Source organism: Monodon monoceros, unplaced genomic scaffold (genome assembly GCF_005190385.1).
Source record: "Monodon monoceros isolate NGI ecotype Baffin Bay Population unplaced genomic scaffold, NGI_Narwhal_1 Super_Scaffold_8, whole genome shotgun sequence".
NCBI classification, from domain to species: domain Eukaryota; kingdom Metazoa; phylum Chordata; class Mammalia; order Artiodactyla; family Monodontidae; genus Monodon; species Monodon monoceros.
Genome location: NW_021703785.1, coordinates 13,942,380 through 13,958,075, shown reverse-complemented (window position 1 = coordinate 13,958,075; position 15,696 = coordinate 13,942,380). Strand labels below are relative to the sequence as shown.

The 15,696-nt window shown below is 37.5% G+C and overlaps 1 protein-coding gene across 1 annotated transcript in view; it reads right to left on the bottom strand.

Annotated features, from left to right (window-relative positions):
* The window catches only part of UGGT2 (UDP-glucose glycoprotein glucosyltransferase 2), a 163,218-nt gene that overhangs the window by 101,888 nt on the left and 45,634 nt on the right, over window positions 1-15,696 (bottom strand). The window contains exons 11-12 of the mRNA XM_029210526.1: window positions 6,219-6,310; window positions 1,207-1,357 (exon numbers count right to left, since the gene is read on the bottom strand). Coding sequence (XP_029066359.1) covers window positions 1,207-1,357; window positions 6,219-6,310 — 243 coding nt within the window. The remainder of the gene's footprint in view (window positions 1-1,206; window positions 1,358-6,218; window positions 6,311-15,696) is intronic.

Here is a 15,696-nt window from a genome sequence, read left to right as displayed (position 1 = left end):
AGGTTGGCTCCTGGGAATTGAGCTCTTGGAATGTTCTGACTGATAAAGAGTGTTTTGCACGCTGAGGGCCTGCTGCATGCTCTAGCAGTTTGTACAGAGTTTTTACAAACGATATGATTTATAATGAATACCTGCTTTTTCTCTCAGGGTCTGGAGTTTCAGTGACTAACATCAGTCACATGGCCATTATATGCTTAAGTGCCAGAACCCTCTTAAAAACCCTGAACTCTCAGGCTCAAGTCAGCTCCCCTAGTAGGCAGCACTTTGCACGGACTGTCACACATCCAGTTCAGCATGTCCTGCACAGCTCCACTAGGAGGAACTCCTGGAAGCCTGTACTTGGTTTCCTCTGGACTTCACCCCATGCCCTTTCTGCTTCTGATACTGCTTGGTATTCTTCTGCTCTAATAAATCGTAACCATGAGTATAACAACTTCCAGGCCTTGTCAGTCCTTTTAGCAAACCCACTGAACCTGAGGGTGAACTTGAGGATTCCTTGACACAAAGCGTATATGAAATAATCGTCTACTTTGGATAGTTAAGGAAAGCTTCTCTCAGGAAGTATTTTTTGGAGCTGAAGTCTGAAAAAAGAGTAGGGGTCAACTGGATAAAGAGAGGAAGAACTGCTTTCCAAGCATGGGATAAGGGAGAGTGGTAAAAAAGAATATATCATAGTTTAAGATATGAGAGGAGGAAGTAGGCCATTTACACCTACTAGGCTGTATGATGGACTATTTCTGTGCTTTAAGCAAGGGAAAGTGATGTGATCAGATTGCAAAAAAAATTCACTTAGGCTATAATACATGGACCAGAACGTTAGGAGGCCACTGCAAATGGTTAGGCAAGATTTCCATTATATTAAGGTGGTATTCGTATATTCCTCAGATTTTGACCATTTGGTATTTTGTTGTTGCTCATGTGGTTATTCTGTTGTTCTCACTTGTTTTTATCTTTAAAGCTGGAAAGGATAGTGAAGGAGCTGAGGAGATATTCTCGTGAGGAAGTACAGAGAATACCAGGAAGGGGAAAGAAGATGTAAGGGTGAGAGGGGATGAGTCTGTAGTTTTAACTTTTTCTTCTCGCTGAGTTCTCCTACAACATCTTTCAAAATGCTTACATTTACTCTAAAGTCTGCCAATATTTGGTTTTATGTTAACTCGGAAGTCTACTAAAGGTTTTAAAGCGAGCAATTACATGCATACTTACCATTATGGAAGAATGTCTAATATCTAATGCATAGGTATCGTCCCAATCAGGCGAGCTTAACTTTAAAAATTTGCTCATATGTTCTTCTTTGATCCCAAGATTGCGAAGGCCGTTCATCACTTTTCCTTCTAGTTTCAGCATATCCAAAAGACTTTATGTTTAAAGCAAAGAAATGTTTTGTTTTGATTTGCCAAAAATTTTTATTAAATCCTGTAAAGTTTATAGATTTCTCAAAGCATTAGAAACAAGTTTCACTGGTATTTTTATTAATAGCAGGAAAATACACTATTAAACTCATTAACAAATAAGACAAGGAGTCTAGTTATCCAGGGTAAACTTATGCGGAGGTTTTTTTTAAAGTGGTAACAAAATCTCCTTATTTAAAGGATAAGACAACAAGGTATATTTATTATACTCTTCACTAAAGAAGTGAGGATATACTCACCACTGAGCAGGTCAAAAATGAAAGGAAAAAATACAGTAGGTCACTCTTTTGATAAAGCTACTACAAAAACAAGGTAAAATCAAACATGACCTAAAATATAAAATTTTAATGCAGGGGAAACCCCATTAAAGTATGAAAGTTCACATCTGTTGAGAATACATACTAAAATTTCTAATTACATATATAATAATAATTTGATAGCTCTTAAACATGTTAGAAAGTATTACTACTAAAAGTAACAACATCAATAAATAACCCTACTGACAAAAAGTTAGGGCAGTTTGATTCTTTAAACTACTGTTTATCAAGTTCATTCTGTGTCTCAAAACAACCTCAGGAAGTCTCAAGCGACACCAATGAGGCTCAGAGAGGTGAAGCCTCCTGCCCAGTCACCCAGCCAGTAGAATGGAAGAGCCGGGGCGTGAAGGCTATAGGAACGCAGTGCTTCCCTGTATCTGCAAAGATGGATAAGGCTGTACAGACTGTGGTAGCATGTTCATGTTCATGTTTGAGAAGGTAAAAATCTACTAGGCAAGGAGGAATTTTGATTATTACTTTTTGAAACCAAGTGTTAAAATTTATATTTATTTTATTTAACCTAAGTGCTTCATTCAAAAATCCATTCATGGAAATCACTTCACCTTTCGGAAATGAAAAGAATTAGAATAAAGCAATATATGGGCTTTAGAGTACAGTTCTCGGGGAGGACAATAGAGATCTACATTTAAAAAGCAGAGATCTAATATCTAAACTCTTAAGAAGGCTGTTTTAGAAGTATTTCAAGCTGCTCTGTATGACATCAGCTCAGCATGTCTGTATCCTAGACAGCTCTGACCACTGCTTTACAAAGGAGAGTTTCTACCCCCTCCCCCCAAATCTATTAGAAGATGAGCGTGATAAAAGAGTACTAGGTGGAATATCATAAATCACCAGTAGTAAGATTTAGTCGGAGCTATAACACTACTTCTTCATGTGGGGCTTCTTGAAGTTCTTAATTCCTTGAGTCTAAATTTTCTCGTTTGTAAAATAAGAATTTTGGATGGTATTGCCAATGTTCTCTCCATTTAAAAAATTTTGTGATGCTTATTGATCTTATTGACTTTTGTGTGACAGAATTATAATATTCCTCATAGCTTTTGTAACAATCATCTTTGTTATCACAACCTAGTTTCCAAGGAGAACCACCAATAGAAAAACTAGATAGAGTTACATACTGTGGTACGTTGAAAAGGGCATGAAATTTCAAATCCTGCAACTATTTGCTAGCTATGTCCCTATCTTTATGTGAGATCTGAGTCTTTGTTTCCCCATCAATAAAAAAGAGAATAGTAATAATCACTTGATAGGGTATTACGATTAAATGAATTTCCTACTGAGCACACAGTTGCCCTCAACAAGCACTAGTTTCCTCCTTGCTCTTCTCAAATCTTGAATTTTGGATACCAATAGAAAAAATCTGGTTCTTGAAATATGCTAGGTTTATTTATCAGGAAAACTTATATCTCTGGATTGTTAAATAACCTCTCATGCTTTCTCCTTTTAAATAGTCACTATCTTTAAATTTGCTTAGAAGCCTTCACTGGCTTCTCCTGCCCTTGAGACAAAAGGCCAAAACCCAGAACCTGGTTTCACAATCTGATCTTTGCCCACCTGTGCGACCTAAGCTTCTTCTAATTCTTCCTCACTGCAGAGTCTGGCCATACTAGACAATGCATTTTCTCAAATATGTCATGCTTGCAGAACCTCAACTCCCCACTTTGCCTGATTCATCCTTAAATATCACTTCCTTGAAGAAATCTGATATGCACTGTCCCCATGTTCCATCAAGAACAAGTTTAAATCCCTGGAGTTAAAAGCTCTCAAAGCACTGCACTTTATCTTTTACAAACCTTATCATAATACAATTATTTAATATCAGTTATCCTCCTAGACTGTAAATTTTGCTTAAGCAAGATGTTTCTGTCTTGTTCACCACTACACCCCTGATATCTAGCAGTCTCTACAGCATAGTAGGCATTCAGATATTAACCAAATCGAATTTTAATACTGAATTGATTTTATAATATTGAATTTTAATGTTGCTTGCATTACAAATACATATTTAATCCAGAGCGCAAAAGAACTGTGAGCCAGACAACTTTATTAAGATATAGAAAAACTCCACAAGTGCGAATATCAAGACACCTTTGTTACTCTATCTTTCTGGTAGTTATACTGTAGTGATATTACTCAAGCAGGAACAGGCTGGCTGTCAAAATGAGTAACATCCAGTATGTACCAGAGTAAGTTTCTTGAGCACTTGGACCTGACCAGAGTCTGGTCCATTCTGTGGCTGGGGTGACTATTAAGTAGCTCTAAGGCAAATGCATCTAAGATAGATACATAACACACATTTATGGAACTCCTCAAATTTCCTCAGTCCTGCCTGCCCTTTTACCTGGTCATTGCCACTCCCTCCTACTGTCCTAGTCTCCCTGGGGGTGAGAGCTGGGCTTGGACACAGCCTGTGTGAACCTGGGCCGACCTGACACTGAGGCACGGAGGCTCTGGCTCCTTGGGAATCAGAGGAAGAAGGGTTAGGGCGTGGGCTTGGTACCAGCTCTACAACCCAAAACGCGACAAGGGTAGGAGATAGGAAGAAACAGAAAAATAATTCCCCCTTCACTTTCTTTCCCCAAATCGACAATGTTAAAGTACTGGTTGCAAAGCACCTCTCTCCAGATCCAGGATATAACTTAATAGGACATTTCCTTCCTCTCCTCTTTCCTCAATCATTCTCTTTCATTCATCAACCTTTTCATACTTTTTATTCTACATGCTCCGATCCTTCCTGAGAACTTCTTTCTTTGATTGTTTACTTTGTGCTAAAAATGTCAGAAGATATAAATATCCTCACATATTTTCTTTTTTCTCCTTTAAGGGAATTATAGTAGTTTTAACTAGTGATCCGATCAACGAGGAACAAAAATGCATCACACGCCCTGCAGATCACTGATTACCAGGTGGAGGAGCCCAGGGGGCTCTATCTCTTGAATAACCTGTAGCCTTTCCAAGTTACACGTCACAATGTTCCTGTTATGAAAATTTCCCCATACACTGCCACAGAGAACTTTCCAAAATCTACCTACCATTTCTGCCCTCTTTTAAATCTATTTTCACTGTTCTTGAGCACAAATGTAATTTCTGTCCTCTAAAGTTTACTGCCAGGAGCTGACAACTGCTCTTCTCTATGTGTAGTATTTGGCCTTTATATCTCAGATTAGTATTTTCCCAAGATTAGGTCCAAAAATTCAACTAAATAAAGATAAAAGCCCCACTTGAACCCTACTCCTCAATCTTCCCTGTGTTTTCCTATATATTTCCAAGGTGCTAAGAAAATGAAACAAATGAACAATTAATTTAAGTTCAATAAAAGCAAATTGAATTCAATTAAAACTGAATATCTGAACTAAAGTATTGTGTTTACTAAATTCATTTTATATTCTAAATATGAATTTTAAAGTAGTTTTATGACTCTCTTTAAAAGTAAAATAGGGCTTCCCTGGTGGCGCAGTGGTTGAGAGTCCGCCTGCCGATGCAGGGGACACGGGTTCGTGCCCCGGTCTGGGAGGATCCCACATGCCGCGGAGCGGCTGGGCCCGTGAGCCATGGCCACTGAGCCTGCGCGTCCGGAGCCTGTGCTCCGCAATGGGAGAGGCCACAGCAGTGAGAGGCCCATGTACCGCAAAAAAAAAAAAAAAAAAAAAAAAAGTAAAATAAATTCAGTTTGACTTCTCTTCTGTTTGGCCCATGACTGTAATTTACAGGTCAATGGCCATGATAAATACAAGACTTTCTAATTCTGCACTAGAGCATTTTTGAGGAATCTTTTTAACCTAAGGAGATAGCATCCAGCCATATATAATTTCAAGTTTCTTTTCTGATAGACACAAGCTCTTAAAATTCTTCCTGTTAGTTTCTTTACTCAGAGAAAGCATCTCATATTCCTTTCAGTTCTTTTCTGGAGCGTACAGCTCCCTAGCTACTCAGCTCTGTCCCAAGAAACTTCCCTGCTAAGTGATGGACCTACTTGCCAATTAAAGACAGTTTCGAATAATAGGACAAATATAGGTCAAGGATTCAGAAACTTCAATTTTCTCATCTGAACAAATTTCTTCAAGGTCTCTTCCATTTCTGACATTCAAAGACAATTAAGAGAATATTCTACCAAAATAACAGAGTTGTTCTGCACAATCAAAAAAATATATTTGGGGCTTCCCTGGTGGCGCAGTGGTTGAGAGTCCGCCTGCCGACGCAGGGGACACGAGTTCGTGCCCTGGTCCGGGAAGATCCCACATGCCGCGGAGCGGCTGGGCCCGTGAGCCATGGCCGCTGAGCCTGCGCGCCCGGAGCCTGTGCTCCGCAGCGAGAGAGGCCACAGCAGTGAGAGGCCCGTGCACCGCAAAAAAAAAAGATATATTTGCTTTACCTTTAAAGTGATTATTTGCATTTTAACAAATACTAAATTCAGGACAAAAGTGTACCTTCATATATAAACCACAGTTTGTATCAATAATTCAATACTTACTTAAAAGGATCATAAGAATCCATATCAACATGAAGTCCATTTATATAGAGACCAGCATCGCCTGGCTGAATTTCAAATCTATCTTGAAGATGCTGGAAATACAGAAAAGAGTTAACCGAGTGATAGAACAACAGCTGATCGATGTCAGGAGTTGGCCAACTATTTCTGTTGAATCAGACAGTAAATATTTTAGGCTTTGCCAGCTATATCATCTCTGTTGAACCACTCGACTCTGCCCCTGTAGCACAAAAGCAGTCACAGATAATTAACAAATGAGCACGATTATGTTCCAACAAAACTTTTATATGTATAAAGACAGGCAGCAGCCCACATTTGGCCTATATGTAGGTAGTACTGCCCACATCTGATCTAAGGGATGGTAACCTTAAAACAGATTAAAGACACAGTACCTGAGGATTTTGATTTTGCAGTATGTGATATTAAATTTCTAATGCTACAACAATTACTTACCTATTACATTTCATACTGTGTGTGTGTTTGTGCACACAAACACTTAGAATTTGATAGCTGGCAGAATCCTATTGTTTGATATCCCAGAACTCAAAACCTTGGTGTATGTGTAAATATTTAGCAATCATTTATGAATTCATAAGTTTTCATTAAAGCAGTGTTTCAATGTTCACTAACTTTTTATTAAGTAAATATTTCCCAAGTGCCTACTCAGTGCTAGAAACAACTCCAGGCACTAGAAAAAAAGGGAATGTCTTAGCCATACAGCATAGTTAGCAAGATCACAGTGAGGGAGTCAGATCTGGTTTAAACCCTAGTCTTGCTACTTACTCGTGGTAAGATTTAGGCAAATTTACTTAGTATCTTCCATAAGTCTCAGTTTCCTCATCTGTAAAATAGAATACTCACAAGTCTGTTATAAAGGTTTAATGTAATATATATCTGTGTCTAGTCACATATAAAGTACTCACAAATGAAGCTTTCATTATGACTATTACCAGAGTAGGCAAATTGATTTAGGAAGAAAAACAATTTCAAAACAGTGCATTTCAATGACATCACACAATAAGTGACCTAAGAGAGATTTGTATAAATTATTCTGGAAAGACAGATGAAGCAACTAACTTGAAGACGTTCAGAGGAGGCTTTACAGAGGTGAATTTTTCTGTATGGTTATCACTCACCATGACAGGTGAGCTACATATAGAGAGGGGAGAGGAGGAACTAAATTTGTAACAGTGCAGAAAATATCTCCATTTGCTTTATGCAGAATACTGGCAAGAGATTAACAAAGGTGAAATTCTGATTTGTCTTTAGCTACTTCTGTGCCTTTCTATCAAATAGTTACTTTTTGCTAGGAAACTTGCATTCAAACTTCAAAGTCTATAGAGGTCTAGTGAATCCACTGCCTGTTTTCCCAAAATTTGCATTGAACCATCATACACATTGTCTCAAGCTCTCTCCAGCACCTCCTTTGTTTTAGGCATCACAACTGAAAGTAGAAAGCATGTCAAACACTGATCTATGCTAAACTAATTCCCTCTCTGCTAATTCCCTCAAGAATTTTTAGGCCAAGCACAGAGTCTTGAACAGAAAAGATGCTCAAAACAAGGGTAATAAGTTAAACTCAGTAAACTTGATGCCGAAACAATGTCAAAGAGAGGTATGTGTATTGGCACTGGTGGTGACAAATTCTTTCTTTTCCCCTCAAAGGGGGTAGCCTTCAATCCTGGCAAACTATCCCAAGTGTATGATTAAAGGCAGCTGTTCTCAAATCAAGGAGTAAGAATTTAGTTTCTAGCAATATGATGAACCAGAGATCCTGAAATCCTTCTACTAAAAGAAAATATCAGAAATGCTAGATTAAAATATTAATATTGCCCTCTAAAAGAATGGTTTAACGTTTTAAATTAAAGATTTCACTTAAGAGTAGAGAAGAAGTGTGAATAAGAGTCCAAGGATATAACAAACACTGAAGGCCCTGCCCTGAGGAAATCTCAAGCATCCTCATGCTAGGTGGCCTAAAGTGTGAGTTTTTAAAGGTCAGTCTCAGAAGGACAGGAGGCAGCGCCTTGGGCCCACCAAGGGCAGGCAGCAGAGTCAGAGCTATCCTTGTGCACATAAGGAAGTGCTACACTCACAGTGAAAAGTTGACCTAGAAAACAAAATGTCCTGCAGAAACAGCATAGAAACTTGCTGAGTTCACCATGGTTCTTAATGGAGGAAGAACAGTCTTCCATAAGAATTCATGGCTTCAGGCTTATCTTCATATGAGTTTGAGGCCCAATTTCACACTATTTTGAAGGTCCAAAAAACATAAACAGACTTTTAATTTAAAGTGGAATTAGGGGAATTCCCTGGTGGTCCAGTGGTTAGGACTCCGTGCTTCCACTGCAGGGGGCATATGTTCAATCCATGGTCAGGGAGCGAAGATCCCGCATGCCCTGCGGCACGGCAAAAAAATTAAAAAGTTAAAAAAAAAGTGGAATTAAGTTGGGAGTGCTCATAAGCTTTGAGCAGAAACAAATTCAAATCTCCACGGACAAATATGACCTCATTAAAGAAAAGAGGGAACAATGTACAGAAATGTATTCCTTTAACAACCAATGGAGCTGTGCCATTAGTTGAAACTAAAAAAATTCCAATTGATTGGATTTCAGGAGACTGGTTGAGCATTTAAATGGTAAATTGGTTTATAAACTTGTCTGGAGGTCCCTATGCTGGAACTACATGCATGCTGAACTTAAAATCTGAAGTCCAATCAGATGTAAATCTAATATAGGAAGGGTTTTGCTTTTTTCTGGGTGAGTGATGAGAGAAACAAAGTTTCCGAAAAAATATATTTTACAGAAGAACTGTTGGAGAAGATATGCTAACCTAGGAATTTTCTCTAGAACTCCGTAGAATTTTCACACATTCTAAGTCATTAGTTGACATAGTTAGAAAAGTGTGAGCTTTTATCTGAATTAGGTGTAATCTTTTAATTGGATTTTGTACTTAAATATCTGCCTCTGGTTTATTACGTAATTACATAATTGACACAATCTGTTTCACAATACTGACGCGAAAGAAGTTACCTGACCACCTGACCCCCTTCCCCATCTCCCCCCAACCAAAACAAATAAGTGTCATGCAATTTAATTAATATATTTAACAGCTCTTATGGTAAACAATAAGAGATACGTGTTGCATTGACATTGAATTTTAAATCTAAAGTAGATTCTGCCCAGTCTCTGAGCAAAACAACAATTATGAACTTCAAAGGGAAACTTGCTGTACTTTGGAGTTGAATCCATTGCTTCCTGAATAAAAACCAAACTCAAATTCACTTATACAACTTCAGCATAGTCATGATATTTTTGGGATAATCTTTGCATGAGTCCAAAGTCAAAACTATGTAAAAACTATTCACAAAGAATTTTTGTTCTCATTCCAGCACCTTCCACCCTGTTCACCAGCCCCTACCCTTGGCCCACAGAGGTGACAAATTTTTCCCCCAAAGTTTCTGGTTTATCCTTCTGGTGTTTCTTTATACAAATATAATACAAACACATATCTTGTTTTCCCTGTTTTCTTATGCAAAATAAGACTCACCAGTAGAGTGCACTATCATACATATGAATTTTTGAAATCTGCTTTCTCAGTCTAACTCTGATCTGCATTTCTCTTATTATAGAAAGATGAATCATCTTTCTGTATATTTAAAGACCACTATTATTTCTTTTTTGTGTGTACACCCTTTGTTTACATGTTTTGCAACAGTGACATGTTTTACAGGAACTGTACTATTTGGTGCGTATGGATAAGATGTTGGAGCAGTGACATATTTCCAGGGTGTTCATGTAGCCCATCCATTTTGGGACATTCCACAATTTTTTGACTTTCCAATCACAATCAGCCCTTTCTTCTCCAAGGTTGGAACTCCCAGTTTAGTTACCTCCCACACACTCCACGTGTTAGTGGGTAACATGGACTACTAGCCCAACACCTTTGCCTGGGATTAGTGACATGAAAGCCATTATTCCCTTGTCTTTCTCTCAGTGTGTTCCGAAAGAGGCAGTAAACAAGACGGCCATATACAGTGTCAAGATTAACTTACTGAATAAATTCAAGGTTCCTTGCTCAGTAATCAAAGCTGCTTTCAAAACTGTTTCACTGCTAATTCCAAGCGGATGAGAAGTGGCCAAGGTGACAGCAGTGGGTGGCCCCAGCATCCCTGAGCAGGCTGGAGCACCTGGTGGCCAGCATAGATACAGGAGGTACAGTCTGTGCTGCTGTGCACACCGGGCAGAGGTTCCTACTGCTCCTTTAATTCTTCAGAGTAATCCTGGCTATCATTCCTTGTCTACTTTTTCCACATGAATTTTTAGACTCATCTTGTCAAGTTTCAGAGGGAAAAAAACACTCCAGGTTCTGATTATATTTACAAATTAACTTAGAATTGACTTCACTGTAATTTTCCAATACAAGATACGTCCTTCTACATGCCCTTAAGTAGACTGTCAAATTTTTCTTTATATAGGCTTTACCTACTTGTTAAGTTTATTCCTATATACTTTCTGTGTTGCTATTATAAACGGAGTCTTTTCTTACATTATAACTTTTAACTAGTTGCTTGCAATATATGGAGCCTACTGATTTTTTTTTTTTTTTTTTTTACCAAGGTTCTTTAATGGAGAAATGAGTACCAGGTATAAAAGTTTGAGGGCATATCTCTAGTTCACATTTCACCATCTTGTCCAAAAGTCTATTTTGGAGACTTTTTTTCATTTTTTGCGTTGCTAAACTTTATGCCATTCCTCTGATACTACACAGTACATTCTAGATTGTTAGAATTATAGAAAAGTCTGGCAACTTCACTGCTGTGAAAATTGGAACTACAGAAATAACATTATAAAAGAACTTAATACTATTTTGTTTATATAACAGTCTTTCAAAATGTTAAGTGTAAAACCTTATTATTACCATAAATTGATGATAACTCCAAGTAAAGTAATAATTTAACAAGATGATAGACATAGTTTAAAATATTGAGAATTATTTTCCTTCAAAGTCACTAATATCAGTCTAGTAGATTATGATATCCTCTCCCTCTTTCTGACATACTCCAACTGCCTTACATATGAAATATACATAGATATTTATGTATGATGTATTTTTCTCTATGTGTGTGTGTGTATATATAAAAATGTGGCTTTATGTATATCTACATATAAATATGTGAACACTTAGCAGAGGGCCACAGTTACTGAGGCGGACATTGTGCTAAGTCACTTTATATTCTCATTTAATCCTCCTAATAATCCAGTGAAATAGGTACTATTCTTGTTTTCTTTTTTCTGGATGCATAGAACTGATTAGCTTTTATTCATGTTACAAAGAGTTCTTTTCTTTACAAAAATTATCTTTCTGTCTTTTTTTTTTAACATCTTTATTGGAGTATAATTGCTTTACAATGGTGTGTTAGTTTCTGCTTTATAACAAAGTGAATCAGCTATACATATACATTTATCCCCATATCTCTTCCCTCTTACGTCTCCCTCCCTCCCACCCTCGCTATCCCACCCCTCTAGGTGGTCACAAAGCACCAAGCTGACCTCCCTGTGCTATGCGGCTGTTTCCCACTATCTACCGGTTTTACATTTGGTAGTGTATATATGTCCATGCTACTCTCTCACTTTGTCCCAGCTTACCCTTCCCCCTCCCTGTGTCCTCAAGTCCATTTTCTACGTCTGTGTCTTTATTCCTGTCCTGCCCCTAGGTTCATCAGAACCTTTTTTTTTTTTTTTTTAGATTCCACATATATGTGTTAACATATGTTATTTTTCTCTTTCTGACTTCACTCTGTATGACAGCCTCTAGGTCCATCCACCTCACTACAAATAACTCAATTTTGTTTCTTTTTATGGCTGAGTAATATTCCATTCTATATATGTGCCACATCTTCTTTATCCATTCATCTGTTGATGGACACTTAGGTTGCTTCCATGTCCTAGCTATTGTAAATAGAGCTGCAATGAACATTGGGGTACATGACTCTTTATGAATTATGGTTTTCTCAGGGTATATGCCCAGTAGTGGGATTGCTGGGTCGTATGGTAGTTCTATTTTTAGTTTCTTAAGGAACCTCCATACTGTTCTCCACAGTGGCTGTATCCATTTACATTCCCACCAACAGTGCAAGAGGGTTTCCTTTTCTCCACATCCTCTCCAGCATTTATTGTTTGTAGATTTTTTGATGATGGCCATTCTGACTGGTGTGAGATGATATCCCCCTGTAGTTTTGATTTGCATTTCTCTAATGATTAATGATGTTGAGCATTCTTTCGTGTGTTTGTTGGCAATCTGTATATCTTCTTTGGAGAAATGTTGATTTAGGTCTCCTGCCCATTTTTGGACTGGGTTGTTTTTTTGATATTGAGTTGCATGAGCTGCTTGTAAATTTTGGAGAGTAATCCTTTGTCAGTTGCTTCATTTGCAAATATTTTCTCCCATTCTGAGGGTTGTCTTTTCCTCTTGTTTATGGTTTCCTTTGCTGTGCAAAAGCTTTTAAGTTTCATTAGGAGCCCATTGATTTATATATTTTAATTGTGCCTTCTATTATCTTTTGCTATGGACTGAATTGTGTTGCCCCACCCCAAATCCATATGTTGAAGCCCTAAACCCCCATGAAACTGTATTTGGAGATGGGGCTTAAGGAGGTAATTAAGGTTAAATGAGGTCATAAGGGTGGCACACGGGTGTGCACACAGAGGAAAGGCCATGTGAACACACAGCAAAAAGGCAGCTGTTGACAAGCCAGGAAGAGTCCATATCAAATACAGAATTTTCTGAAACTCTGATCTGGGACTTCCAGCCTCCAGAACTGAGAGAAAATAAATTTCTGTGGTGTCAGCCACCCAGTCTGCGGTACTTCGTTATGGCGGCCCAAGCAGACCAACACACCTTTCTACATCTAATTTTTGTTTTTAGTTGATTCTCTTATATATTCCTCACCTTTCCCCAATTTTGATACTTCCAGTATCCTTCTCTTGACTAATGATGTGGGCTAATAACTAATCCAATAATAATTACAGTGATGATAATGTGCTTCATTGTCTTGTTCCTGATTTCGGTAAATATACCTCTAGTAATTTTCTATTAGTAAGATGCTGACTTTTAAGCTGAGATAAACACAAATACATATGCACATGCACACTTTTAATCATGTTAAGGAAGTATAATCAATTTCCTTATAAAGTGTTTTTTTATATTCAGGAATAGGTCTTGAATTTTATAAAATGCTTTTTCGGCATGTACAAAGATAACCACACAATTTTACCACTTAGATCTAACGATAGTATAGGAATAGATTTCCTAATCTATTGAACATTCTTGCATCCCTCAAGCTCCATTCAATTATGATATATTATCATTTCATTAGTTTTACTATTTTTACCTTTTAACTCATTAATTTTTACCTGTATTAATTTCTTCTGCTTTTGCTTTTCTTTACCGTTCTTAACATTTTAAGTCTGATATTTAATTCATTTACTTTTTTTTCATTTTATTGATGTAAGACTTCAAGGCTTTTCTCTGAACTTTGTTTAATTTGGGTCCCAAAGATTCTAATATCTTATGTTTTCAAATGTTGTTATCAAGAACTGTTGCAATTTTGATGTGTATTTTTTTTAATGTTTATTTTATTTATTTTCCTTATTTATTTATTTTTTTGGCTGAATCGGGTCTTAGTTGTGGCACATGGGATCTTTGTTGAGGCATGTGGGATCTTTTTCGTTACAGTGCAAGGTCTCCTCGGGTTTCTCTCTAGTTGCAGTGTGCGGGTTTTCTCTCTCTAGTTGCGGCACACAGGCTTCAGAGCGCGTGGGCTCTGTAGTTGTGGAACGCGGGGTCTCTTGTTGAGATGCATGAGCTCAGTGGTTGTAGCACACGGGCTTAGTTGCCCCACTGCATGTGGGATCTTAGTTCCCCGACCAGGGATCGAACCTGGTCCCATGCACTGGCAGGTGGATTTTTTACCACTGCACCACCAAGGGAGTCCCTTGATGTGTATTTTATTTTCCCTTCTACTTAAGAGTAAATAGTTTTTAACTTCCAAGTGAATAAACCCTTTTTTTCTGATGTTGTTATTGATTTCTAGTTTGCATTGATATTGAGAATTTTTTTTCTATTTTACCCACTTTCTGGATTTTTTGCCATTACTACTTCATAAAAACTTGAAGAAAGGCATATTTTTTCTATTATCAGGACACAAAATTTTTTATATAGCCAGAAGACCTATTATCTATACAATCATAATGTCATTTGGTCTTCTATATCTTTACTTACCATTTCACTAGTCTGAGAGAGGTAAATTATATTTCTCCTTCCATCTCCTGTAGTCTGTTTCAGGAATGTTGCTGCAGTGTTTTGATGTAAAAATATTTTAAACTGCTATTGTAGCCTTGTGAATTATAGCCCTAAGTATTATAAATGGCCATTTTTTGCTCATTAATATTTTCAGAACTGAATTTGGCTTCATGGCATTTTAAGGTCACTACCCTTAACACACAGTATTTGCTTGGTATACCTTGGCATGTCCTTTAATTTTTGACATTTCTAAATTACTTTAAGAGTTTTTATTTTACATACATTGTACATGCCTAATGAAACAAACTGAACATTTTTGCTAATATGTTAGTTAAGCTTATTTACATTTATTGATATCATAGACCTGGTTAGCCTCAAATGTCATTCTTTCATGCTGTATTTACTCTTTCTAGATGTATTTTTTAAATGTCTCTTTCTTTTCTTGCGCATTCAGTTCTTTTCACAGTTTGGAAGATTTAGACTTTTGTTCCTCTAGTTACTATTAAACATATATGTTGGGCTTCCCTGGTGGCGCAGTGGTTGAGAGTCCGCCTGCCGATGCAGGGGACACGGGTTCGTGCCCTGGTCCAGGAAGATCCCACATGCCGCGGAGCGGCTGGGCCCGTGAGCCATGGCCACTGAGCCTGCACGTCCAGAGCCTGTGCTCCGCAATGGGAGAGGCCACAACAGTGAGAGGCCCGCGTACCGCAAAAAAAAAAAAAAAAAAAAAAGTATGTTCATTTAATACCCTCAGTCATCTCTTTCTTTAACCAACAACTAATGATTTCTGTTACAAAAAATAATAAAATTAGCCTTTAACCTCTTTCTGCTGCCTTTCCTCTTGCACAGCCCAATTTTATTCAATAGTTTTAGATTCATTAGTGGTTAACTATATACTTTTAAATAAGTTCAGGCTTCCACTGCTTGACTTTTCAGCTTTAATTATATCTTTGATTCCTGAGTATTACAGTTAAGGCAATCAACAAGTTCATTTTATTTTCTATCACCCGCCATATTTATTAGTTGCAATATTTTATCTTTGTCAGAGTAGGTACTGTTTACATACTATACTATCACCCTGTCCCTCACTTTTTACTTTTAGTTCTACACATAAACATATTCAATGCCCAACAGGCAGTTGTTCTGCCCAAGAATCTTC